Source organism: Nannobrachium achirus, assembly GCF_963921795.1.
Source record: "Nannobrachium achirus genome assembly, chromosome: 12".
Classification (NCBI taxonomy): domain Eukaryota; kingdom Metazoa; phylum Chordata; class Actinopteri; order Myctophiformes; family Myctophidae; genus Nannobrachium; species Nannobrachium achirus.
This window is the reverse complement of record NC_137832.1, coordinates 11,345,070-11,370,420: the sequence shown is the minus strand read 5'-3', so window position 1 is coordinate 11,370,420 and position 25,351 is coordinate 11,345,070. Positions and strand designations below refer to the sequence as shown.

The 25,351-nt window shown below is 43.4% G+C and overlaps 1 protein-coding gene across 1 annotated transcript in view; it reads right to left on the bottom strand.

Annotated features, from left to right (window-relative positions):
* Positions 1-25,351, bottom strand: part of pdzd2 (PDZ domain containing 2) — a gene marked incomplete at both ends in the record, with an annotated part of 171,941 nt that overhangs the window by 2,226 nt on the left and 144,364 nt on the right. Inside the window, 15 exons of the mRNA XM_080738444.1 lie at positions 2,793-2,927; positions 3,685-3,817; positions 5,064-5,213; positions 6,668-6,769; positions 8,394-8,511; positions 9,395-9,487; positions 10,132-10,308; positions 11,191-11,349; positions 12,823-13,193; positions 13,552-13,956; positions 14,455-14,531; positions 15,644-16,601; positions 17,452-18,188; positions 21,471-21,615; positions 22,706-22,913. Coding sequence (XP_080594570.1) covers positions 2,793-2,927; positions 3,685-3,817; positions 5,064-5,213; positions 6,668-6,769; positions 8,394-8,511; positions 9,395-9,487; positions 10,132-10,308; positions 11,191-11,349; positions 12,823-13,193; positions 13,552-13,956; positions 14,455-14,531; positions 15,644-16,601; positions 17,452-18,188; positions 21,471-21,615; positions 22,706-22,913 — 3,968 coding nt within the window. The remainder of the gene's footprint in view (positions 1-2,792; positions 2,928-3,684; positions 3,818-5,063; positions 5,214-6,667; positions 6,770-8,393; positions 8,512-9,394; positions 9,488-10,131; positions 10,309-11,190; positions 11,350-12,822; positions 13,194-13,551; positions 13,957-14,454; positions 14,532-15,643; positions 16,602-17,451; positions 18,189-21,470; positions 21,616-22,705; positions 22,914-25,351) is intronic.

Genomic DNA, 25,351 nt, shown 5'->3' with positions numbered 1-25,351 from the left:
ACTTTGGAGAGGGTATATTTGTATACAAGTCTCAAATAGCTAGGCTGGCAAATATGGCAGGGAAGATCATGGGTATGGCCAACCCCCCCGATCACCCCTCAAGCCATCTTTGAGCAAGTAGTAGTAAGACAAGCTCGGAACATTTTGTCCGACCCCTTGCATGTTCTGAACCCAGAGTACGATCTAATGCCATCGGGCAGGAGATTTAGGACCCCAACATGCCACTATAATAGATAAGCACTCATTTGTTCCTCTATCAATCAAAATACTAAATGATAGACACATGACTAATTGAGGAGAGGCTCTATGGGTTGTATGTGTATTTTTTTGTTTGTCTTGTTTTTGAGTTTCTTTTTTTTGTTTTTTTTCTGTTAAGTGTTTATATGTATGCAGCTGTGACTCTGTCTCCAAGACAAATGTCTCCCCTGGGAGACAAATAAAATTGAACCTTGAACCTTGAACCTATTTACTTAGGAGTTAGGAAAAAACATCTAGTTCCATTCCGTTGTAGAGGTATCAGAGTGTAATGATGAGGTGGGGAACTTAGAAAGGATCCAAGGCAGCTCACCACATGTGATTAGTATAGCACGGGGGTCAGCAACCCGTGGCTCTAGAGCCGCATGCGGCTCTTTAGCGCCACCCTAGTGGCTCCCTGGAGCTTTTAAAAAAATGTATGAAAAAGAAAAAAAGATGGGGGGAAAAAAATATTTTTTGTTTTAACAATTTTTTTATCGTCACTTTTTATCGTCACTGTCGGGCAGTACCTTGTATCTCCAAGTTTCAAATTTGTTTCAAAAGTAAAGTCCTGCTTCATCATACAAGACGCACAAAAGTAGTGAAAACAGCAGATCTACAAGCACACAACGCCTCGGCTGTTTTCACTAGTTTAGTTCATTTTTTAAATGATAAATAAAAAACGAAGTTTTGGACATACAAGGTTTCCACCCGACAACAACGATATATAAGGCTTTTATAATTTTTTGTGGCTCCAGACAGATTTGTTTTGGTTTTTTTTTGGTCCAATATGGCTCTTTCAACATTTTGGGTTGCCGACCCCTGGTATAGCATAAGACCACCCCACTACCGAGTGTATATAATAGTACATTCGAAAATAAAAGATAAAAGATAAAATACATCAGGCTGGACTCAGAAGCCACATAAACAATTAGAATACAAAAAAATGCAATAATTAAATACTAGGAGTACTGTGATATTCATAATTTGTATAGAATCACAATAACAACTATAAGAATATAATATAATGGTAGCCAGCTAATTAAAGAAACAGAGAGACGTTTCATTGGCTTCATGGATAGTTGTATATTGCAGAAAACAATCATCTTTAAAGATGAATATAGTTGTATATTGCAGTAACCATCACCTTTAAAGATGAATATAGTTGCATATTGCAGTAACCATCACCTTTAAAGATGAATATAGTTGTATATTGCAGTAACCATCACCTTTAAAGATGAATATAGTTGAAGATTGCAGTAACCATCACCTTTAAAGATGAATATAGTTGTATATTGCAGTAACCATCACCTTTAAAGATGAATATAGTTGCATATTGCAGTAACCATCACCTTTAAAGATGAATATAGTTGCATATTGCAGTAACCATCACCTTTAAAGATGAATATAGTTGCATATTGCAGTAACAATCACCTTTAAAGATGAATATAGTTGCATATTGCAGTAACCATCACCTTTAAAGATGAATATAGTTGTATATTGCAGTAACCATCACCTTTAAAGATGAATATAGTTGTATATTGCAGTAACCATCACCTTTAAAGATGAATATAGTTGCATATTGCAGTAACCATCACCTTTAAAGATGAATATAGTTGTATATTGCAGTAACCGTCACCTTTAAAGATGAACATAGTTGTATATTGCAGTAACCGTCACCTTTAAAGAAGAATATAGTTGTATATTGCAGTAACCGTCACCTTTAAAGATGAATATAGTTGTATATTGCAGTAACCATCACCTTTAAAGATGAATATAGTTGTATATTGCAGTAACCATCACCTTTAAAGATGAACATAGTTGTATATTGCAGTAACCATCATCTTTAAAGATGAATATAGTTGCATATTGCAGTAACCATCACCTTTAAAGATGAATATAGTTGCATATTGCAGTAACCATCACCTTTAAAGATGAATATAGTTGTATATTGCAGTAACCATCATCTTTAAATATGAATATAGTTTTATATTGCAGTAACCATCACCTTTAAAGATGAATATAGTTGTATATTGCAGTAACCATCATCTTTAAAGATAGTTGTATATTGCAGTAACCATCACCTTTAAAGATGAATATAGTTGTATATTGCAGTAACCATCACCTTTAAAGATGAATATAGTTGTATATTGCAGTAACCATCACCTTTAAAGATGAATATAGTTGTATATTGCAGTAACCATCATCTTTAAAGATGAATATAGTTATATATTGCAGTAACCATCACCTTTAAAGATGAATATAGTTGTATATTGCAGTAACCATCATCTTTAAAGATAGTTGTATATTGCAGTAACCATCACCTTTAAAGATGAATATAGTTGTATATTGCAGTAACCATCATCTTTAAAGATAGTTGTATATTGCAGTAACCATCACCTTTAAAGATGAATATAGTTGTATATTGCAGTAACCATCACCTTTAAAGATGAATATAGTTGTATATTGCAGTAACCATCACCTTTAAAGATAGTTGTATATTGCAGTAACCATCACCTTTAAAGATGAATATAGTTGTATATTGCAGTAACCATCACCTTTAAAGATGCGCTTGACGTGCAGCGGTCTGTCTCCCTGTGCCGATGCCCTGCCTCCTTCCAGACTGAACCCCAGGCCTGCACACGTCTTCTGGAGCTCCACCGTCAGAACACCGTCAGGTCCCACCTCCACCACTAGAGTACACATTAAAACACCGTCAGGTCCCACCTCCACCACTAGACACCAGGGGCGTCAATTGGGTATGGCAGGCGTATGCAGCTGCCATACCCTGGGTCCAGGTTGGAAAATAAAAGTGTCTCTTTGTCTATCTGTGCTGGTTATTATGTTGTTAAATTACAGTAAAATAACTACAAATGCAACATTTAACAATGGTCACTCTAACAAGGTATTATAATTATATTCTCCCCAGCTTGACAAAATGGTATATTACCAGGTTCCGCAGGTCAGCTGCACAGGTGCACTGCATTATTGTTAATTCTGGCACATTTACTAACATGCTAAGTTTAGCTGCACTTAAAAAAAACATTCCAAATGGTTGTTTTCTTTCTTTTTTTTCTACATGCTCACAACGCCTCGCAGCGCGAGACGTTTTGAGCATGTAGATCTGCTATTTTCACAATAGAACCGTGTTATCCAAGATGTAATGCCTATTTTCCATGAGGACCCCGTCCCCCATCTCAAAATATTTAGTTCCGGGGACCACCCAGAAGCTAAATTTGAGTTACAAACGTTCGCTTTAAAAATACATATATTCAAAGATTTGCACACATTTTCACAACTTTTTCAAAAATAGCAGATCTACAAGCTCACAGCGCGGCCGCACTGTGAGCTTGTATATCTGCTATTTTTCAATAGTCAAAGCATTCAATAATCCTTGGCCTAAATGGGTTAAGGTTTCCAACCTCATGGACAGTACAGACACGCGCTCACCTGCTCCCGTGTCCACAGTCTTCTCGTTGGAAGCCAGTGAGGCGCGTCCCGGACGCCCCATCAGGGCGTCATGTCTCGGGGAGGATGTGAGCGAATCGCCGTTTTCGCTGCCTCTCCGGATGACCACCAGGGCCTGGGGGGACGGCAGGGCGACTGTTAGTTATAACTAAATATAACAGATTAACTACAACTAGAAATGATATGAAACATTTTAGTTAACAAACTGAAATAACAAATAAAAATGAGGCTTTACAAAGAAGAAACTTAAACATTGTGTTTATGTTTCAATACTTATTAACAATATTAATGGAATTTCTTACATTTGTTTCTTTGTTTAACAATGTATAGCATATATCGTCACTGTCGAGCAGAAACCTTGTAACTCCAAGTTTCAAATGTGTATGTTTTTTCGTAAAGTAAAGCCCTGCTTCATCATACAAGACTGTCGCACGAGACTAGTCAAAATAGCAGATCTACAAGCACACAACGTTGTGTACTTGTAGATTGTTTACTTTCACTATTTTAAATCATTTTTAAAATGATGAATACAAAACGAACGGTTTTGGACACCCGACAACAATGATATACAGTATATATTTTGTATTATTAAAATCTTTATTTTTATTATAAAAAAAGAAAATATGTAGGAAAATAAAATGGGGGGGTTTTACTTGAGTCGTGGGTGCCATGGCATTGGTCCGAAGGTTCATTAGTCCGAAGGTTCAATAGTCCGAAGGTTCATTAGTCCGAATCTGTTAACAACCAATGTTGTGTCGCCGACATGAAAGGGTTAATTGTCCAGGATGCCGGTCGCTTTCTCTGTCCGCGGCCAGTCTCTTAATTTGAAGGCCGGAAGTAGATCGAGCTCACAATTCCTACTTGACGATGTTCAAGATTCACCTGGAACTAGTTCTGGTCCGAAACGTAAACAATGATCGAAGATTGATGCCTTCATGCTTGTGCTATTTTAGCGAGAATCCAATTCCATCCTTGGCATCAAAAGTGTTTTTTGGAGAAAATGGACTGTAAAGATGAGAAAGACCATTGGTTTCTATGGGATGGGATCAATATTGTGTGCACGTGGATGCGCGATGATGATGAATCGGCGACTTCACCCGTGCCAGGGTTTTTCACCGGACGGTAGGTAGCCAGGCCAGCTTTACTGTATATACAGTATATTTCGCGAGTCATCCCGCGATCGGCACTTTAAGAATACTATGCCTAACCCTAACCCTAACCTCAGTAACCCTAACTAAATTCGGACAAATGATGAACCTTCGGACTAATGAACCTTCGGACTTATGGGCAGTCCCCGAGTCGATGACCCATACAAATTGGGTTGGGGATTGTTTGAGGGACCAGTGGTGTAGTGAGCTAACCTGGGTGGACAGCCTGGCCTGGTGCAGGCAGGACAGGGCCTGGCCGTGGCTGCTGCCCTCCAGACCGGTGCCGTTGATGGACAGGACGCGGTCTCCCCTCTGGATGGTTCCTTCAAGGCCCGACACCCCTTTGGTGAAGACGCGATGGACCTGGGACAACAAAGCAAGGTTGTTATAGTCAGGGACGTGCAGAGAATGTTAGAGAGGCAGGGGCTGACATTTCTAAAAGGGACTTTGGTGAAAATATTGAAAATAGCAGACCTCCAAGCTTACAAGCTGAGCTGTGAGCTTGGAGGTCCAGTCGGGGGCCTTAGGGAGATAGAATGGTAATTTTGCGCTAATCAGTCTAAAAGCGCCAAATTTTGTACGGATGTAGCCGAGGGCATGCTCTAATGATTTAGCTAGGGCGCCCGAGTTTGCAACCTTCGGGGTCGCCACAGCGGCCAAATGAAGTTGGGCTCCCATCGACTTTCTATACAGAATACCCAGAAAAACATTTTTTTCTGGGTATTTTAGTAGGATGTGAGGGGTCTAACTAGGGGTTTGTCATGATGCTGAATCCATTGCAAGCATTTGTTTTGCACAAAAAAATCATTCCTTGGGCTAAAAATGGCCCCAGAAAATGATGGTTTAGTGATGAAAAGTGATGAAAAGTGATGAGTCATCACTTTTCACAGTTTTGTGGGAAAAAAACCTTAAGGCCTCCGGCTATTTTCGGTACTTGATAACACACTGAACTAAGCATAATCAAGTGAATACTGGAGATGTGGCGTAACAGCATGGATTTCTACAGAGAGAGGGCAATTCTTTCAACATAAGATGTTGCATTCATGTTCAGGAGAGTTTGGACAAGACAATTTCTCTTGAATGCTGCCTTCAGGTATGGCATGGCATTTGCATTTATTTCACCATAATAAAAACTGCATTCATGGTCTGGAGAGGGCACTTTTTACAGACAAAGGGATAAAAGGGCAGGGGCTCAAGCCTCCCGCTGGGGGCTCCTCACTGGCAGGTGAGTCAGTAGGATACAACAGCAGTGACAACACACAGCTGTGTGTGGGTTGGGGAGGAATCAATTGGCATAGTGTGGCCCTATACTGCAGGGGTTCCCAAACTCTTTTGTCTCAGGGCACCCCAAAAATATATTTTTTTAATCCGAGGCACCCCAACGTTATAATTTTCACTCCCAGCACCTTATATTTATAACATATCATCGTTGTCAGGTGGAAATCTTGTATGTCCAAAACCGTTAGTTTTGTATTTTATCATTAACAAAATGTACTAAACTAGTGAAAACAGCAGATCTACAATCGCGAGGCGTTGTGTGCTTGTAGATCGGCCGTTTTCACTAGTTTTGTGCAACAGAGGTTTCTGCCTGACAGTAATGTTTTATTTTAGTGATTATGTTGCGAGGAAAACGTTGAGATAATAGCCATTTTGGTTAGGACTGACTGAAAATAACTTGATGATACTAAATATTTTTTCAAGCGTCCAAATAAATTCCAAATATTATCAAATGATCTCGCGGCACCCCTGGACTGCCGTCACGGCACCCCATGGTGCCCCGTCACCCACTTTGAAAACCCCTGCTATACTGTACTTACAACTATGTTCTTCTGCTCCAGGTCCACTCCACCGGCGATGCTGAAGCCCAGTCCAGAGCCCTCCTCTTTGTACAGCACCACAAAGTGAGTGTCATCTTTACTCTGTGGACATTTGACATACATACAGTACATTACGCACTCAATCTATCAGAGCCAAACACGGAGCCATTGAAAATCGATTTGCCTATAAATCGGGAGATAAGCGACCGTCAGGTGGCATACACAAACTTTAGAAGGCAATGGTAGCCAACCAGGAGGTAATATGGGAAATGGGACAGATCCATGTTGATGACATGACTGATACTGTGTACAAAAATGTGTTTTGCAAAAATCGGCCTGATGGTGGCTCTAGATGGGACAGATGCATATTGATGACGTGAGATACAGTGTACCGCTTTGCATAATTTTAGGGCAAAATCGTCCATGATAGCCTATATGCTTTTATATGTTATATTTTCACAGGGATTATTTATTAGTGTGTTAAATATACATTTTGGGGTGGATCATGAGTCAGAGAGTTAGACAATGCTGCTCCGCATGTCTACAATGGAATAAGAGGTGTAAGATCCTACACCACCTCAGAAATGACGTGAGATTTGATCCTACCCTACGCCAACGTCAAAGTCACGTTGAAATGATAAATGCCAACACTAAATGTCGGTGTACGCCAAAAATGTGATCTGTACCACGTTGATAAATGAGTGTACCGCTTTGCATGATTTTAGGGCAAATTTGTAGGAGCAGTGTCCAAAAATCTGTTTTGCAAGAATCGGCCTCATGGTGGCGCTAGAAGAGGGCCATGTGAGAAATGAGGGGTGGAGGGTATGGAAGGGGCAACGGTGGCAGAGATATGAGAAGGGCAAAAGTGTGACATGATGTGTGACAGACAGACAGACAGACAGTGGAGGTTTTGATAGTAACTGCAACCTGGCGGTCGCAACTATGGCAGTCCAATAAAGTGTTAACAGTAAATGTTGTTGCACACTGCTGTGTTTTTTCGTCCGACTATAGGAACGAATTTCGGAGCACGTAAATAAAGAAATCAACCTCATGTTATGTCAACACTGCTGTCAACACTGCTGCCCGTTTCGTATTTATTTTTGGACCACTGGGTCCTTTGCTCTCTCTATCTCTCTCTCGCTCTCCATCTCCTTGCCCTGAAGAACGCATTTCGCAACGCAAAAAGCGCAGCTGTGCAACCAGCTTAAGAGAGAGAGAGAGAGATTTCAACTTTGGACGTCGATACTAGGCTCTGACATAAGTGCTACACAATGGTTCAGCTGCCTTGTTGCAATGAGACACAATGTTAATGTGTTACAGGTGACATCCCGTACCTCAGAGAGATCCTTGGTCTCCTGAAGCAGTGACAGTATGTTACTGTATGTTACAGTATGTTACTCTATGTTACAGTATGTTACTGTATGTTACTGTATGTTACTCTATGTTACAGTATGTTACAGTATGTTACTGTAGGTGACATGACGTACCTCAGAGAGAGCCTTGGTCTCCTGAAGCAGTGACAGTATGTTACAGTATGTTACTGTAGGTGACATGACGTACCTCAGAGAGAGCCTTGGTCTCCTGAAGCAGTGACAGTATGTTACTGTATGTTACAGTATGTTATTGTAGGTGACATGACGTACCTCAGAGAGAGCCTTGGTCTCCTGAAGCAGTGACAGTATGTTACTGTATGTTACAGTATGTTACTGTAGGTGACATGACGTACCTCAGAGAGAGCCTTGGTCTCCTGAAGCAGTGACAGGACGTCTGCCTTGGTGGTGAGGGAGGACAGCACCGTCTGCAGCTTACTCTGCTGGACTGGAGAACTGGCCAGCTCCCTCAAGCTGCATGCACACACGCACGCATGCACGCACACAAGTACGCGCACACGCACACGCACACGCGCACACACACACACACACACACACACACACACACACACACACACACACACACACACACACACACACACACACACACACATTTGTAATACTGTATAGGACAACATTAAAATGTGCAGAAAATAGCTGGGCAACAGAAGATCTTTATATTTTACTCATGATCAGAGCTTCCCAGAAAGTATGAACCGGAAGAATTTGAAAATTGTGGTGGTGAGGCCACAGTCTGGCCAGCCGAGACTATCATGACAATGTAACCACACAAACCTTCCCTACTCTGGGCATGTCATGATAGGGTGAACCTTTGGGGAAAAGAGATTTGGTGTTTCCCTTCGGATGTAATAGTCTTATCTCATCTCATCTCAGAATGAAATAGAACTGCTCTCTGTCGAGGTGCCAACTTGCGCCTTTTTGCACAAGTAGGCCAAGTATGGCTCTGCTCTCAGCCGCTCACTGCGCTGTGTGCAGCAGCATGCATGTTATGTTTCCTGCCTCTGCAAGGGGATGTTTGTGATTGGTTGGCTTCGGCTGTCTGTTTAAGGAAAGGTTTGTGGTTGGCTGGCCCTAGCTGTACATTTAGGGCAAGCGTAAAAACGTATGTTTTCATTGGCTGAGCGGTACATAGTTGATTTCTGCGATATGCATATCGCGCAGGTTCACATCGAGATAACGATACGATAACGATATATCGTGCAGCCCTACTACCAACCCACCTACATGCAGTAAAAAGGAAAGTAAAGACCAAGTAGACCCTAGTATATATCTAATGGCGTTATAATAACAATGTTTAGTGTCACGTTCAAATAACTTGTTGTTTCTTTCTTCTTACCTGATGGCCCATCCACACACATCAGTCTGCTGTCCGTGCATCCTTCTAGCCTGAAGAGAGTCTTCACCGCACCCAGCATCTCCCTCAGCTAACCTGCTATAGATGTGCAATTGTTAATCCAAATCATCCATTTTCCAAAAGATTTTATTTTTTTATTATTATTATTATATTTTTTTGCCACCTTTTTAGGATAGTTACAGTCATTTTTTAGCTGGGCCGCCAGAGGGCCAATCCTTCAGTACCACCGGCCCACAGAGCAGAGAGACATCACATGATTGGCCCACTGGCTTGTCTATCATCTGAATACTGGCCTAGTAGCCCAATCAGGTTCAGGTTCAGGTTCAGTTTTATTGTCACACATATCCATACAGGTACAGATACAATGAAATGCTTGTGCCAGGAGCACTCTCAGCCTTATTACACAAAGACATGGTCACAGTGGCCGACAGGAGTGTGGACCCACATACCATGCAGGCCACACAAGACAAGTCCCAACAACGACAATACCATACAGTGTAACAGTGTACAGTTTAAAAATGCGTACAGTGCCCACGTTTACCTACGTTTCACATTCATCCCTTCGTTGAGCAACCTGACTGCCTGGGCAAAACAACTATTACTGAAACGAGTTGTGTGCGATTTGATGCTCTGGTAACGTTTTTTTGGATGGGAGGAGTGAGAACAGGGATGTCCCAGTCCGGCCCTGCTAATCATGAGCATTGAGTTGCAGCCCTTACCTGCTGAGACCGACTCCCGTGACCACCAGGGGGCAGGCTTGGCCCTCGGTACTGGGCCTGCTTGGCTGGATGAGCAGTTCAGTCTTATAGACGGCCGCTCCTCCCGGCTCGGCGCTGAACACCTCCGTGCAGAGCTTGTCCAGGTCGGGCATGCTGAGAGCCCTCAGCTCACGCAGCCTGAAGAGTCCAGAAACAAACGCAATTAGTCATGACACAGAAGTTTAAGGGCGTGAAGACAGTGGGTGACATTGAAACAGTAAAGACACCCGTCCGAAAAGATATCGTCGCTCTCATGCAGAAACCTTGTCCAATCGACTGTATTTATTTTAATGTTTTTTTACGTTAACAAATTCCAAGAAATAGAAGAATGTCACACAAAAGTTGTGAAAATAGGCGATCTACAAGTTGCCAGATTTTGCCAAAGAAATAAGCCCAACAGAAGCAACTAGGCTCATTTTTACTACATTACATTTACATTTGAAAATATCAGATCAGCAAGCTCACAATGTGTCACATTGCGACGTATTGTGAGTTTGAATATTTGCGATTTAAAAACTATTGAGGGAAAACTTTTTTTTTTTAAATATTTTTGAAACATTTTAATTAACAACATAAATCTGTGTGGCAGTCCCTGGCACCACATATTTTCAGATGGGGGTCTGCGACTGTGGACAAATATGTTAATCTGGGGTCCTTGATATGAAAAGATTTGCGAACCACTGGTTTAAAAAAATATTAGAAAGTAAGCCCAATAAGCAACTATACTATTTTTTTTAAATACACTAATTGCTTATTATAAGCAGACATGGCAACCCAGGTACATACAGAGCCCAGAGCCCAGAAGGCCAACTACTGACACTTTAATGCAAGGACAACAAGAAACCAAATTATTTTTTTCAGGCCAGCTTTTTCAGCCTCCGCCTCTTTCAGGATATGAACAGGAAGTCGGGGGCGGGGCCAGGAATAACGTGAATACTACATACACATAAAAACAGCAGGTACTGTATGTACATGAGATTAGACACAAAGGTACCAAAAAAAACTAAATAAAGTAGTAACCTGGAGCGGGAGAGATGGCCGTGGCCCCTGTGCCTGCTCCTCAACACGGGCGGGGTCTGGGGGGCCACCAGGGGCCCTAGGGTCTGGGGAGGAGCCAGCGGGCCCTCCACAACTCTGGGAACCCCGTCCGCAGCTCTGTCCTTGGATGGAAGAGTTGAGCTGCGCAGAGAAAAATTAGGCTAGTTTGAGTCTATTTGTCAATGTATTCCTTTATAGCCTGTATCTTGATGTATCATATATGCATGCATGCACACGCACACGCGCACACGCACACGCACACGCACACACACACACACACACACACACACACAGGGATCCCAAAACTTGTTTGGCTCAGGGCACCCTGAGCCAAACAAGTTTGCATTTTTTTCATCCGAGGCACCCCTACATTATATTCACAATTTTCACTCCCAGCACCTTATATATCGGCATATTTTAGCGATTATGATGTGAGGACAATGTTGAGATAAAAGCCATTTTGTTTAGAACTGGTTGAAAATAACTTTGTACTTCAAGTTTAAAATGACCAATACATGTGTCTAAATAAATTCCAAATATTATCAAATCATCTCGCGGCACCCCTGGACTGCCGTCACGGATTCGAACTCGGTCCCCGAGGTGAAAGTCAAATATCTGTAGGAAGATCTTTTCCAAAAAAAGCGTTAAAATTATGTTTTTATGTGGCCGCACACACCAGTTCATTAAGTATGCCTGGTTGTCAGGTGTTGGGTGTATGGTGAAAGGGGGAGGGGATGATTTTATGATGTCATTAAATCTGTGTTTTTCGATCAGGCCTTTTGACTCAGAGGCTTTCAGCTTTCAGGAAGAAACTAAAAATACACAGGGAAGGCATATTTGCATATTATAACCACACCTGGGGGTCTATAAGAGTAATTAGAGTATGTTAACTCCACAGACACATACAAAAAGAAAAAAGTACAAAACTATGGCACCACCTCTTTAAAGGGATATTTCACTTTAAAACAAAACTTTTGGTCATTTTATCGTCTAATCAGGCTTTTATGAACACCCTAGAGAGTTTTTAACTTTTTTGCTTGATTCAATATTTAGATATTTGATGTAAATGTTACCAGCCTCCTCCTCCAGGGCTTCTCCCCTTACACACCCATTGTAACTTCAAACTCCATTTTAACCATGATAGATTCATTAACAACCCATTATTTATTTTTTCTGGTGACTCATACTGCCCTCCTAATACGTGAGCAGGCCATGTAACCTTTTTCATACATTTTAATACATTTTATTGTATTACATTTTTTCCATTTTCCCAAAGAATTATTGCAAATAAATGAAAAAGGTTATTGAAAAGACACAACCTGCTCAGATATTAGGAGGGTAGTATAAGTCACTAGAAAAAATAATAGGTGTTTTTAATGAATCTATCATGGTTATAATGGAGTTTGAGGTTACAGTGGGTGTGTATTGGGGAGGGATCCTGCAGGAGGAGGGCCTGATAACATTTACATCAAATATCTAATATTGAATCAAGCAAATTAAAAACTGTTCAGGGTATTCATAAAAGCCTGGTTAGACTATAAAATGTCCAAACGTTTTTTTTTAAGTGAAATATATAATAAAAACACAAACACAACGAGCGATAACGATGCAAACCTTAACGAGCTGCAGCTTGGAGGAGGAGGGGCCAGCATGGGGTCCATCGTGTTGAGTAGCGAGAGCCCGGAGAGAGACACAGGCACAAAGGGGATCAGGTTCTCCACGCAGGAGCTCAGACTGCGCCGCAGCAGCGCGCGGCTGTCGACCGCGGCCGCGCTGCCGCTGCTTGCCGACTCCATGTAGCCGGACAGCCTGCGGTTGAGCGGCGGCCGGCCGGCCAGGGCGTAGGACTGGATGTCGATGAACTTGACCACCGGCTTGTCGAACGTGGCGAGGTTCTCGAAGGACTTGATCCTCTGGCGCACGGAGAACGGGTTGGGGTCGCCGGGCAGGGCCATGTCCGTGGACAGACTCCGCCTCTCCATGGCCTTATTTATTTATTTATTTGTCAGGGACAAAGCAGATTAATCAACATGTCAGTTTTCACATCAATGTAAATGAGCCAGAGTTAGCCATGAGCTAGTTTTCATCTGTAGTCCCTGGGCAGGCTGTACAAAAGTGATGGTAAGGCTATCCATACAAAACATACAATACAATACAGCACAATACAAAACAGTACAGTACACCATTAAGGGGACGTAATTATAGCAAGTTGAGTGACTCCGGTGACAGATGGAGCAGATATTTACCCATGATTGTAAGTTTGACTTGCTTTAAGCCACCTCTTATGGCCGGAGCCGACAACAATAAAAATTTAGTAAATAGTAAATAGTAATAGTATAATACCTTGAGGAACAACCTCGACCGGCTGGACTTCAGTACGTCGTCCGTCGTTGCCGCGGCGACGCAGCCTCTCGAGGCCTTCTCGTCTAAAGGTCCGTTGCTCGTGGGGAGGGGAAAGGCTTCGCTCGCGGCGGGATGCGGCGGGTTCGCCGGCGTCGGAGCGTCCTTGGCCGCTTCGAGCTTCAAAATGGAGCTGGCGGCCGACGCCAGTCTGGCGTCTGTCCTCCCGTTGACTTCGTTGTGGTGGAGGGACGCCGAGCTCTGGGAGGGTTTGGAGTCTTTCGCGGCGCCAGCGGCGGTTTCTTTGCGCGCCAGAACCGGCGTGGAGGACGAGGAGGAAGATGTGGAGGACGACGGCACCAGACGGACCTCTATGAAGGTCCGCTGGGTGGCGGGGGGCTCTAGCACCTGGGAATAGGGGTGTAACAATACATTTAATAGCAATACGATAAGCATCCTGACACATGGTTGACGATACGATACATGGACGATATTATTTCATTCATGGCGATACGATACAATACGATTCAATGAAATCGAATTGTGAGAAATGAAATATGTGTGAAATGTGTCAAGTAAACAATGTGATTCTCTAGCAAATACATGGACATTATATTTCAACACATATGGACAAACCCGCACCTTGACATGAACACAGAGATTACACACATTATCGATAGACCAAGAGTAGCTATATGGAATGGAAATCTCCTTTTTATTTTCCCTCTTAAAATTGCTAAATACAAGGCAAAATACTTAGTGTCCATAAAATAGATTATTTGCATTGCAAAACGATTCGATACCGATTATCTGCATTGTAAAACGATATGATACAAAACAATATAGTAGATCATTGCAAATTAAAATAGATTTTTCGATTCAGTTACTATATCGTTACACCCCTACCTGGGAAGCGAGTTCTCCTTGGGCTGAGTGGGACTCCTTGTTCCTGGAGTGAGAGAGAGGAGCTTCTAACACAGAACCTGCAGATTAGATCAGATTACAGTAGATTTGATCAGATTTAAGGACCGGGACGATATGAACATTTCGTGTCAAACTTGTATAAATGGAAGGAAGCTTGTTCCTAATCCTCTATGTGCTGTTTGTTTGGTAAAAGAAGATACAGAACATATCGTCGTTGTCGGATGGAAACCTCGTATCTCCAAGTTTCAATCCTCTATGTGCTGTTTGTTTGGTAAAAGAAGATACAGAACATATCGTCGTTGTCGGATGGAAACCTTGTATTATATTTTATGTTTTTTCGCAAAGTAAACCCCTGCTTCATTGTACAAGGCTGTCGCACAAAAGTAGTGAAAACAGTCGATCGTCTGTTTTCACTAGCTAGTTTAAATCATTTTTAAAATGAAAAATGCAAAACGAACGGTTTTGGACATACAAGGTTTTCACCCGACAACGACGATATGTTTGTTTCATGTCGTTGTCTGGGTAATTTTTGGAACCATGTTTCTGCTCACATGTCTCAGCTTAATGTCACGTTTAGAGTAGAATTGTCAAACATTATTTTGGGTCTTAGTACAACACCTAGAGACAAATATTGTATCAATTTGATTTTAACAATAGCTAAACTGTCCATCTTTAAAATGTGGATAAGGTACAAGGATGATCACCAAAGGGTCTCTACAGCAGATAGGGTGTCTGTCTTTCATTCTGAATTGAAGGCAAGAATTAAAATGGATCTCTTGGTGGATGAGGCAAGAGGTAATGAAGCCTGGGCAGATCTATTGTGGTTGTTGGATTAAACCCACATGGAAGATTTGCTTTTATCTTGCTTCCTCCTTTGTACAGTAGCCTATGTATATTTCCCATCTCCTTGTATATATCCTTGTATATTATCTGGTGTGAGGTTTTTATGTATCCTTTTTATATGATGTTTTGTAATGTGCATGTCTTAAATAAAAGTTATTAAAAAAAAAACATTTCGTGTCACGATTATTGTGACCAAAACAATTGGATTATCATGATAATCAAAACATCCATTATCCTGGGGCGGAATACGCCCCAAAAAGAAATAGCATGTGAGCTTGTAGATTTGCTATTTTTGGCAAATATTTTGTATTCAAGTTGAGAGCCTTACCTTGCCCCGAGTCATTGACTTCACAGGAAGCGAGGCCGCTGTGTCTCTCCGCGTCTTTCCCGCTCTTCGGGCCGCTGGGAGCGGACGCTTTCTTGGCGTGGTGTGACTTGGGGGACTGCAGGGAGGGCACCGGGGAGACGCTGGCTTTCCTCAGCACGGGACTCTCTGCCCGGGCGGCTCTCGGGGAGGAGGGCGGCTGCTCTGGCAGCTTGCTTTTGCTCTTCAGGGTCAGACCCTTCAGTTTGGGTGTGTTCGAGAACGGCCTGCTTTGAGTTTTGTTGTCCATGAGTCTAAACTTGCTGCTCAGCACGGATGAGTCCGAGCCGGAGAGCGGCTTGGCCCCCGCCGCCTTAAGCGAGGAGGCGCCGGAAGGGACGCCGCGAGGGGTCGCTCTGGGGTCCGGCGAAGAAGAAGCCGCCGGCACCCTCTCGCTCTCCCCGTCCCTCGACGACGACCGTGCGGCCGGGCGGCCGTTGCTCAAGGCGGCGGCGGATCTCGCGCCCGGCGCCGGCGAGTGCGGCGGAGTCCTCGCCGCCGACTCCTTCACGGTGGACGGAGCGGTCGAGGCGTTCGTGTGCAACCTCGCCGTCCTCTCCTGACTCCGCGGGGTGACGTGGTGGTGGTGGCCCCCACCGTCTGCCGCCCTCTCCCGTCTCCGCGGCGGGGTGGCGCCGCTGACGTGGCACGCGTCCAACTCCGGAGAGGGACAGACGCTCAGGCACGCGGGACGGGACGACTCCGGGGGCGAAGGGGAAGGCACGGAGGTCGAGGATACATTGGCGGAGGACGTCGGGGACGTCGGCGCCTCTTGGCCGGAGGAGGTGTCGTCGGGCTCCCTGACTGCGGTGGCGCCAGAGGACTGGTCAAGCTGCGGGGGAACCGCCGCGGGTCCCAGCGACGCGGCAGCAGTCTGAGGCGCGGCAGCGGTTGCCGGGCTGCTGGCTGAGATGACGTTATGCTGGGGAGACAAGACAAGGAGCCGTCTGTTAAACTGTTTAGAACGGGTACACATTATTGTGTAGCATTATTTTATGCTTTAACTATTGAAAAATAGCAGATATACAAGCTCACAGCACGGTGCCGCGCTGTGAGCTTGTAGGTCTGCTATTTTTTTCAATCGTGAAAATTTGAATTTTGACCCGATTCTATAAGTGTCTTCTATGTTTCTATGTCAGCAATCTGGCCAGCCATCGTCAAAGAAAATGTAGTCCTTTTCACTTCACTGGAGCTCAGTTAGTCTGTTCTTGAGAGACTACTATGTCAGAGGTTCTCAAACCTTTTCATGTGAAGGACCCCCAAAATTATATTTTCCTTAATTATATTTATTTGGCCACGGACCCCCATCTCAAAATATTCAGTTCCAGGGACCACCCATAAGCAAAATTTGAGTTACAAACGCACACATTTTCACGACTTTTTCAAAAATAGCAGATCTACAAGCTCGCAGCGCTTCTGTGAGCTTGTATATCTGCTATTTTTCACTGGTTAAAGCATTCAATAATTCTGTTTGTCTAAAGGGTTATTTTTGTTATTTTGTCCAATCTAGAACAAAGCGAACCTAATAACTAAGCATTTTCAAAAATAATATTAATATATTAAACTAATACAGAAAACCCTGCTTTAAAAAAAAACTAACAAACGACAAGTGTCTTGTATTATATGTATTGTATGTGATCTATTAGAGTAATGTTAACCCTAACTCCATGGACACATACAAAACAGAAAAGAAAAAGTACAAAACTATGGCACCACCTCTTTCAAAACAATTTACAAAAAATGTACAGAAAATGTACAAAAAAAAGTACTACCTTGGTCTGAAGTCGGATGGGAGTTCCGGCTTCGCCGAAACACATCTCCACCTCCTCCTCGTCGTCCGTGTCTGCCGTGGCGGCGGGCGATTTGTCGGCCAACACTTGGCTGTTGTCCGTGGCCGAGTCGCTCTCGCTGCCACTGTCGCTGTCGTCCGCCTCGTACATGTGCTTAGAGGACGCTTCGGGCCTCCCTTCGCCCGCATCTTTGGGACGACCGCTGTTCTCCTCGACGAGAGGACAAAAGTTCCGGGAGTAACTGTTTAAGAAGGTTTTCCCCACGGCCTGGAGGCAGCCTTTGCTGTTCTCCGTGTCCAATATGGAGAAGTCCAGAGTGTCGGACTGCGCTGAAGCGCGGACACCATTGTCTTTTTCACTCTCGGGCGGCGTTGCACTGGGTGGGTTCACGTAACCAGGTAAAGTCTCGTTAATGTTCATTTGAGAGTTTGTACTTGTGCCATTAATGCCCATATGGGAGCTTGGAATTGTGCCGTTAACGGTAATTTGGGAGCTTGTACTTGTACCGTCAGAGGACCCTAGTTCTGATATGACATCGTCTATGTTTGTGACGGGTATTAGAGAGTCATTGTGGGATTGCGCGTGGGGCTGGGGGTCTGCGTGCGCCGGAGCGCTCAGCGGGTTTTCGATGGCCGCCGGTCGGTCATCGGTCGGTTCCGGGGAGGGTGTGGGAGGGTCCGCCCCCGATGACATCATCAAACTGGATAGGCGGTCTACAGCTGCAGGGGGAGAAGACAAAAAAGAAAAGGGCTCAGCCACTAATCTAAAGGACCGTCTAACTTTAACTTTACCGTAATTGTATCTATTTTGCTACCACTATGTCTCTGACTACAGCTAGAACTATAATGATTACTGTCGTCATTCTAGTTGTGATGTGGACTAGGACTGGGGCGGTATGGATTTTTAGTTATTGCGGTAATGAGTCACTGTTTACCTCTGCGTCATCAGCGCCCACCCCACACCCTAGGTGGGGTGGACGAAAAAGGTTAAAATACAGATTTAATGGGTTTGGCCCTTTGGAGTGAGTGTGGAAATATAGTGGCCGGCCGTCTCCATTATCAAGGTTAAGTTGCCCAACCTCCAGTTCAACTCCCCATTGCAGTTAGAACTACAGACTCACTAGGGTTGCGGAGGTTGTGGGTTCGAAATCGCGGTGCATCCAGCTTTGTCAAGCGTATACGAACACAACAGGGCGGCGAGGGTGAAATTTGTCCCTGCAGCTGGGAAAGCATCTGTCAGCGGGGAGTGCTGGGTGGGAAAAAACATTCCTTATTACCCGGTTTGTTTGGATGCTTGATTCTGATTGGTCGAGCGCTGAAATCAGCGGTGAATTATAGGTGTATAATGACCGCTCCGCTCTGGCGATAGTGCCTTTCTGTGTGGAGTTTGCATGTTCTCCTCGTGTCTCCTAGGGTTGATACCCTCACAAAAAGATGCAGTAATCCTGGTCTCAATAATGCCTCCCCCTGGCCAGCCGGGGCGCCTGATGGAGGGGAAAGGAACTGGTTGGAATAACGTGTTCCTTCCATGTGCTATGTCCATCCCAGGGAAATCCCCCATCAGGTGAAAAGAAACAACTTGGAATACCCATGCATTAAAGGAAGCATGAGGTTTGTCCGTTGTCTCCTCAGGCGCGGCAGAGGGAGAGCATAGCCCAGGATTACATAGGCAATTGGCACTGGGTGAAAATGGGTTACAAAATCGTGGGATAAAAATTAAAAAAAAGAAAGAAAAAGACCATTCCGCTCTATAATTCACCGCTGCCTAATCAAAGGCTCAGAGCAGCTGCTGCATTCAGGCTGCACTGCGTGGATTTAGTGCCGTATCCAACATGTCTACCATGTAAACAAACACACAGCGTCATTTACAACCAAACGTTGCTCTGAAGAATGTTTTAAAAAACATTTGAGGCGAGAAATAGACAACGTAGTAATAGAAAATGGATTATTTTTGATCAGCACTTCCTTGTTTTCCAAGGCGACGTGTTGCGCTCAGGGGGACGCACTTTCAGCCGTCTGTAAACTGTTTTTAGTTTTGAGTCAAATTATGAATTTTATGTATTAGCCGGGTAATAAGTGCTATAACGTCTTGCTGCTTGGTCATTATGGCTTACATGGACACGACGGGCTGATAATTCATCAGCCCGTCGTGTCCATATAAGCCATAATGACCGCACAGCAAGACCTTATCGCATACATATTCTGATATTGTCAGGAGTATGTATCTTATCTCAGGTACTACAGCGTGTGTAAATATGTATCATTTGCTTTGTTTTCTTTGATTGATCTCATTTGCAGTACTACATTGTTTTGTTTTGTACTGACTATACTTGTACTGATCTTCATTGTTGTCTAATAAAATATTCAAAATGTCACCAAAGTGTCATTTTGTTTGAAGTCTAAATATCCTAATGATATTCTAGTAGTAAAAAAAAACAAAAAAAAAGCTAGCAAGCAGCTAAATGGTGGAGGGATGGGTTGGGGTGGGGTCGGGGGTAGTAGCATAGTATCTACCATTAGCTACTGGGTGGGGGAAGAAGTAAAATATTCACCATGGTTACAAAGCCAGCTGTGTACAGGTGTTCCGTGCGGGGGGGTGAGAGGGGGTGTGATCCTACGTCTTAGAGCAGCGATGGAGGGGGGGTGAGAGACACACTGCTCTATTCAATGGACGTCCCATCAGCACATACAGTAACTAACCCCAAAGACAGTCCCCCAAAGCAGGGCGCACCGTCGCTGTGGGGTGGAAACCTTGTATGTCCAAACCACTTTTTCTTCAAACATATTTGTCTCAGGTCAACCCTGTAAATCAGTGGTTCTCAACCTGTGGGTTGGGACCTTTTTATCCGATCGCGAACTGTTTTCCCATGTATTTCCTGGCGTTCCCCATGCGCACCAACCCCATTGAGATAAACAGACAGTGATCGGATAAAAAGGCTTCTTATTAAAGAAAACAGAGGATACGCGTAATTATAGAAAGCCGTACCGTATTTAGACAGGAGTGAGACTTTATTAAGCACTTTGTTTGTGAAATCTGAATGATGGTGTAGTTGTAGGGGGCTAAATAAGGCGCTCTGCCCGAAACCACAAGAACACGGGAACATGACGACCGGGGCTTGGTCTCTACGACCATGCGTGAGCTACGATGGGCTTACGATGGGCTAAAATCGCTTTGGGAAACCCGGCCATTATCTCTGGAACGGAAAGTCCAATCTGCTCAGTTTTGCGCCGGAGTTTGAGTATCAATGAAGAAGGGCATTCATGTACAAACAAATGATTTGGGGGAGTTGTGCAGTACTGAACATGAGCAGCTCTATTAAAGCCTACTTTTTCCTGAAAAGTAACTATTTTGGACATACAATGTTTCCACCCAACAGAGACATTATCAAAAAATAACTTTTGTTTAATTGATACTAAAGTGACACAGTATTGTCTTTAAAGGTCCATAATTCTCAGCAAGCACCATAACTATAACAATAATACACTATAACTACAATAACTTGTACGTTAAAAAATGTGTTCAAAGTCAAGTGGATGGCCGAGACAAAAGACCTCAGTGAGTAATGGATAGTAGTCTATTGTGATACACATTATGAGGAGCCGATTTTCACAGTCTGAATAGTGAATGTTTGACTAATGCAATAAAATACAGCAGAATGTTATCTCTGTACGAACTTTTCTGTAATAATTTTACAATAAAAACATTTTTCTTCATAAATAACAAAAAAGAAATCTATATAATATATAATATGTTGTCTTATTTTTTTCTCAAAATGTTAATTGAAAAAATAGGGGTCGTCTTATAATAAGAGTCATAATATATTTGGAATAATACGGTAGTTACAATTATCGTTATAGTGCTTAGTGTGAACGGCGCTTAAACCCTCATTTGTGCTCCGTCGTGCCGGAAAACGGCCGATAATAATAGCCGACTCGGTTATTCTCGACCGCAGCGCGACAAAAAGTGCGAATTGGGCTCAAGAAGAGGACGTGGCTTCTCACCTGAAACGGGCCTCTTGATCTGGAGGCAGAGGGTGACGGGGAGGTTGTGCATGAGGTCGCACATGTCCTGGTAACTGGACGAGGACACCAACGTGTCCCCGATCGCCACGATCTGGTCGCCCACGCTCATCCTTCCCATGGACTCCTGGGAGAAGGAACGGGACATTCAAGAAGGGGACCGATTAGCAACAACACGGCTAACTGCTTTTTAGTGGTGGACAGTTAAAGGTGATACACCATGAAATTTCACTTTTCTTATTTTAAAACCTTTTTTTGGGGTCCCACTAGCACCTTCTTATCCTCACAAAGTCCCATTTCTGACCGGTGTGTCTTTCTCTGGTTTTGAGAAGGCGAAGGTTAAAAGTATCCCACGGGTTCTCAAAACAGGCTATCCAGATTTGCTGCCGATTGTGACGTCATCATAAAAAAAAATAAAAAAAAATGTTTTTTCAAAAAGATTTCTTTTTTTGGGGGGGGGGGGGGGGGGGGGGGGTGGCGCAGTTCAGGCCAAAGGTGGTACTGAAGCTGAAATGCTCTGAGAGCCATTCAAAAATGAGAGAGGCTCTCTATTCAGGAGTGGTAATTTAGCCTCAAACCTTTTGAAAAAACGTTTTTGGGACATAAACAATATGACATAAATAGTTTTAAATGCATGGTGTATCACCTTTAATGAAGTATATGATCGGCAGTGGCTTAGGGGTAGAGAAACTGTCATTGGAACACTGAGGGTTCCCTGATGCCCCTATCATAGTAGGCACCGCGGTGATAAGCTATCCACCGCGGTCTAGTCTTTTTAAGTCATAAAACTACAACATTACGCCATTAATCGCGGTGAAGAGCTATCCACCGCGAACCCCGACACATCTCTCTGTTTTTAATATCAGACAGATCGGCCCATCACCCCGTTCACTGATTGGTCGATCTGGACCAGTCAGTCACAGTGATAGGACTTCACCGTGACTGACTATGATGGCTTCCACTTGTTTTCTCACTTTAGATAGCTTATCTAAAAAGGTTTGAGAACCCCTGGTATAAAGCATTAACAAATTCATCATTCATTATTGACAACTCATTCTTATGACTTCCTATCTAGCCAAGCTTTATAAACTATATATTTTTTAAAGAGAAAACATTAAAATAAGCGAATATTCGACTTCGGTGAACAACGTTGAATAGTGACTTTGATATTCGAATATTGGAATATTTGGTGAATGCCCTAGTGTGCCCAGGCGTACCCTCTGGGCAGCCCCTCCGGGCCTCATCCCTGTGACCACCACCCTGACGGGGGAGGACTTGATCTCCAGGTCCAGGCCGAACGACTCGTCCGGGCTCCGCCGCAGCACCACCGCCTCCACACTGCACGCCCCCGCCAGCTCGCTGCCCGGCTCCGCCCCCTTCCTTCCCTGCTGCTGCTGATAGGCTGGAGCTGACCAACCAGGAGCCCTGCTGGGGATCGGACACACACGCACGCACGCACACACACACACACACACAATCATGGATTTTGATGGTACGGTGATAGTGACAGAAATAATCATGGTTTCATGGTCATGACTACGGATGGGACAATAAGCTATATTATTGTTTATCGTGATAAAAAGCACTCACGATAATCGTGTAATTTATCGTGATGTCGTCCTCCGTCATGTACTGGGATCAAATCACCTTTTATTTGCCGAGCTGCATATCCGGTTACCACTTAAACCCTTTATATAGGACAGGGGCCAATACTGATACATTCACAAATTGGTACCACCCAAGGTGACCGTAAGTTTTTCCTTCCTACATGTCTCTAGTTTACGTTTTGGTATGATAAAGCCCTTTGCACACAGGCGCGTTTAACCGCACGGATAAAACGGACAATATAATTTTTTGAAAAGAAAACAATGATTCTCTATGACCTCATGCACACCGGCTCCGAATTAGCCGTGCGACGAGTGGCTGCCGCCGTGCGTTTTTTTCTCGATCGAACCCAGTTCGATTTGTGCGTCTTGTCGCATGCGGTAAAAAACTCATCACTCCTTTTATGACCCCTTTTTGGATCCGCAGCGCCGATTCCGCACGGCATTGCACACCAAATCCAATGCATTTTATTCATGCCGCAAACGAAAAAAACGCAACTGTCCTGTGTGCAAAGGGCTTAACCCTTTCTGAGAAGTAGCTTAATTGATGTTATCACCCGCTAGAGTCGGTGTCCCATTACCTTTACCATACAGGGAAAAAAAGTTTAGTTTGACCCCTCATATGCTACTTAAAGCAGATTAATTTTTTGCTTTTATTCCCCTGTAATGTAAAGTTAATGGGACACCAACTCTAGCGGGTGATGATCAATTAAGCTACTTCTCAGAAAGAGTTATACCAAAATGTAAACTAGAGACATGTAGGAATAATTATAATTATACTGAGCCTCTATACTAATCAATTGTGACATTTTAAATCCTGGTTAATAGTACCAGTAAGACTCCCTAATCGGGAGATAAGCGACCGTCAGGCCGCATACACAAACTTTAGAAGGCAACGGTAGGCAATCAGGAGAGAATATGGCAAATGGGACAGATCCATGTTGATGACATGACTTTAGAGATACTGTGTACCGCTTTGCGTGATTTTAGGGCATAATCTGTAGGAGCAGTGTCCAAAAAATTGTTTTGCATAAATCGGCCTGATGGTGGCGCTAGATACAGTTAAAGGTGTCATGTCACGCCGCGAAATGTTACATTATGATACCGTCACGTGGTCTCTTTGTAAACACTCTGAAACAGGAAGAGAGCAGAGAGATAGCAGCCCTTCATGCCAATGAATTTTGAATGCATGCATTTTAATTGTAATTCTGCGCATATAAAATATATCGTCATTGTCGGGTGAAAACCTTGTATGTCCAAAACTGTTTGTTTTGCATTATCATTTTAAAAAATGACTTAAACTAGTGAAAACAGCCGATCTACAAGCACACAACGTGTGTGCTTGTAGATCTGCTGTTTTCACTACTTTTGTGCGATGGCCTTGTATGATGAAGCAGGGCTTTACTTTGGGAAAGAACGTACAAATTTGAAACTTGGAGATACGAGGTTTCTGCCCGACAGTGACGATATGTACCCCGTCGAATATATTAGTTACATCGATATCGTTCATGTGGACCAACCAAACACACCCATCTGTTCAGTAATACAACTCTGAACCTTGCTCAACTCTAAACCGACCACACTACATTACACTTGCAGGTTATGATTGCCGTTTCGAATCCTGGTTGGTGTTCGATTTGTGCCGGTTTAAAGTTCAGGAAAGGTCCAGGATATGGGGTTGGTTGGTCACTCTGACTTTGTCTGACCTCCTGTCTGTTTTCTGTAATGTTCTCTGAATTCGTACTTCAATACTTTTGCGACATTTAGGAGTTTCTCCTGCATCTTGGCTATTCCAAATGTTCTACAAGCTCAGCTTGTAGATCTGCTATTTCCACTATTTTTCCACTTTTATTTTTTAAATATATGACATTCTTTTCAACATGGAAACGATTATGACGATCAGGCCTAGAATTTCGTCAGTTTAGGGGCAAGGCCAATTGGCCTTTAGTGTTGTCAAATTTTTGAGGGCACAAAGGCCAAGTGCCAGGGCAGGAAGGCCATCATTAAAACAATGATTTTAAGTCCACGCCACAGTCATAATTAATTTAGCTTAAACGTTAAGGTTTAATGTAATACCTTTCAATTAAATAAATATCAAGAACCTGTTTATTTCTGTTTTGCCATGTGCAGTGGTGTAAAGTAACTAAGTACATTTACTTAAGTATTGTACTTAATTGTTTATTGTAATTTTGAGTATTTCTAACACTTACTTCTACTCCACTACATCTCGGATCCAAATATTGTACTTTTACTCCACTA